Source organism: Eimeria mitis, genomic scaffold (assembly GCF_000499745.2).
Source record: "Eimeria mitis Houghton genomic scaffold, Emh_scaff12188, whole genome shotgun sequence".
NCBI lineage: Eukaryota > Apicomplexa > Conoidasida > Eucoccidiorida > Eimeriidae > Eimeria > Eimeria mitis.
The window spans coordinates 1-873 of NW_024012506.1; the positions used below are offsets into that span (position 1 = coordinate 1).

General features: G+C 51.2%; 1 protein-coding gene across 1 annotated transcript; it reads left to right on the top strand.

Annotated features, from left to right (window-relative positions):
- Positions 1-370: 370 nt before the first annotated feature.
- Positions 371-859, top strand: EMH_0000120 (uncharacterized protein; the record flags this gene model as incomplete). The annotated part of the gene is made up of 1 exon (XM_038022213.1): positions 371-859. One exon carries the CDS (start codon positions 371-373, stop codon positions 857-859), a length of 489 nt encoding a protein of 162 aa, XP_037878067.1.
- Positions 860-873: the final 14 nt, after the last annotated feature.

Genomic DNA, 873 nt, shown 5'->3' on the forward strand with positions numbered 1-873 from the left:
AGGTTTATGCAGACCCCAACTAAACCCTAAAAAATGCACCTGCTGCTGCAGCTGCTGTTGCTGCTGCAGCTGCAGCTTCTGCTACTGATGCAGCTGCTGTTGCTGCTGCAGCTGCTATTGCTGCTGCAGCTGCTATTGCTGCTGCTATTGCTGTGGTTGCAGCTGTTGTTGCTGTTGTAGTTGCTACAGTTGCAGCTGTTGTTGTTGCAGTTGCTGCTGCAGCTGTTTTTGCTGCTGCAGCTGCTGCTGCTATTGCTACATAATATATTACTACTCATATCCTTACTTGTTTAATTTTTCTTTTTCTGTTTTTTTTTAATTTGTTAGTCGACCTGTGCTGTTATATTTTGGGTTCGTAGGCGAGCCATCAATGCCTCCAGTGCTGCTGCCCCCCCCGAATGCCTATACACAGCAGCAGCAGCAGCAGCAGCAGCAGCAGCATCAACAGCAGAATCAGCAGCAGCAGCATAATACCAGCAAGAGCAGCAGCACCAACTCGTCTAGCAGCACAAGCAGCAGCAGTAGAACTAGCAGCAAAAACAGCAGCACAAGTTGCAGCACTAGGGCTAGCAGCAAAAGCAGCAACTACAGCAGCAAGAGCAGCAGCAACAGCAGCAATAGCAGCAAGGCACGCAGCACTAGCAGCAGCAGGCGCAGCAGCACAAGTAGCAGCAGTACGGCAGAAGTGGAGGGGACAACAGCAGGAGCAGGAGCAGCAGCAGCAGTACTACCAGCAGCAGCAGCAGCAACAGCAGCAGCAGCAGCAGCAGCAACAGCAGCAGCAGCAGCAGCAACAGCAGCAGTACCTGAATGTAACTTTAGCTGTTCCTGTGCATTCGTTGGTGATGGGGTCAGTTGACATCTGCAGCTTAA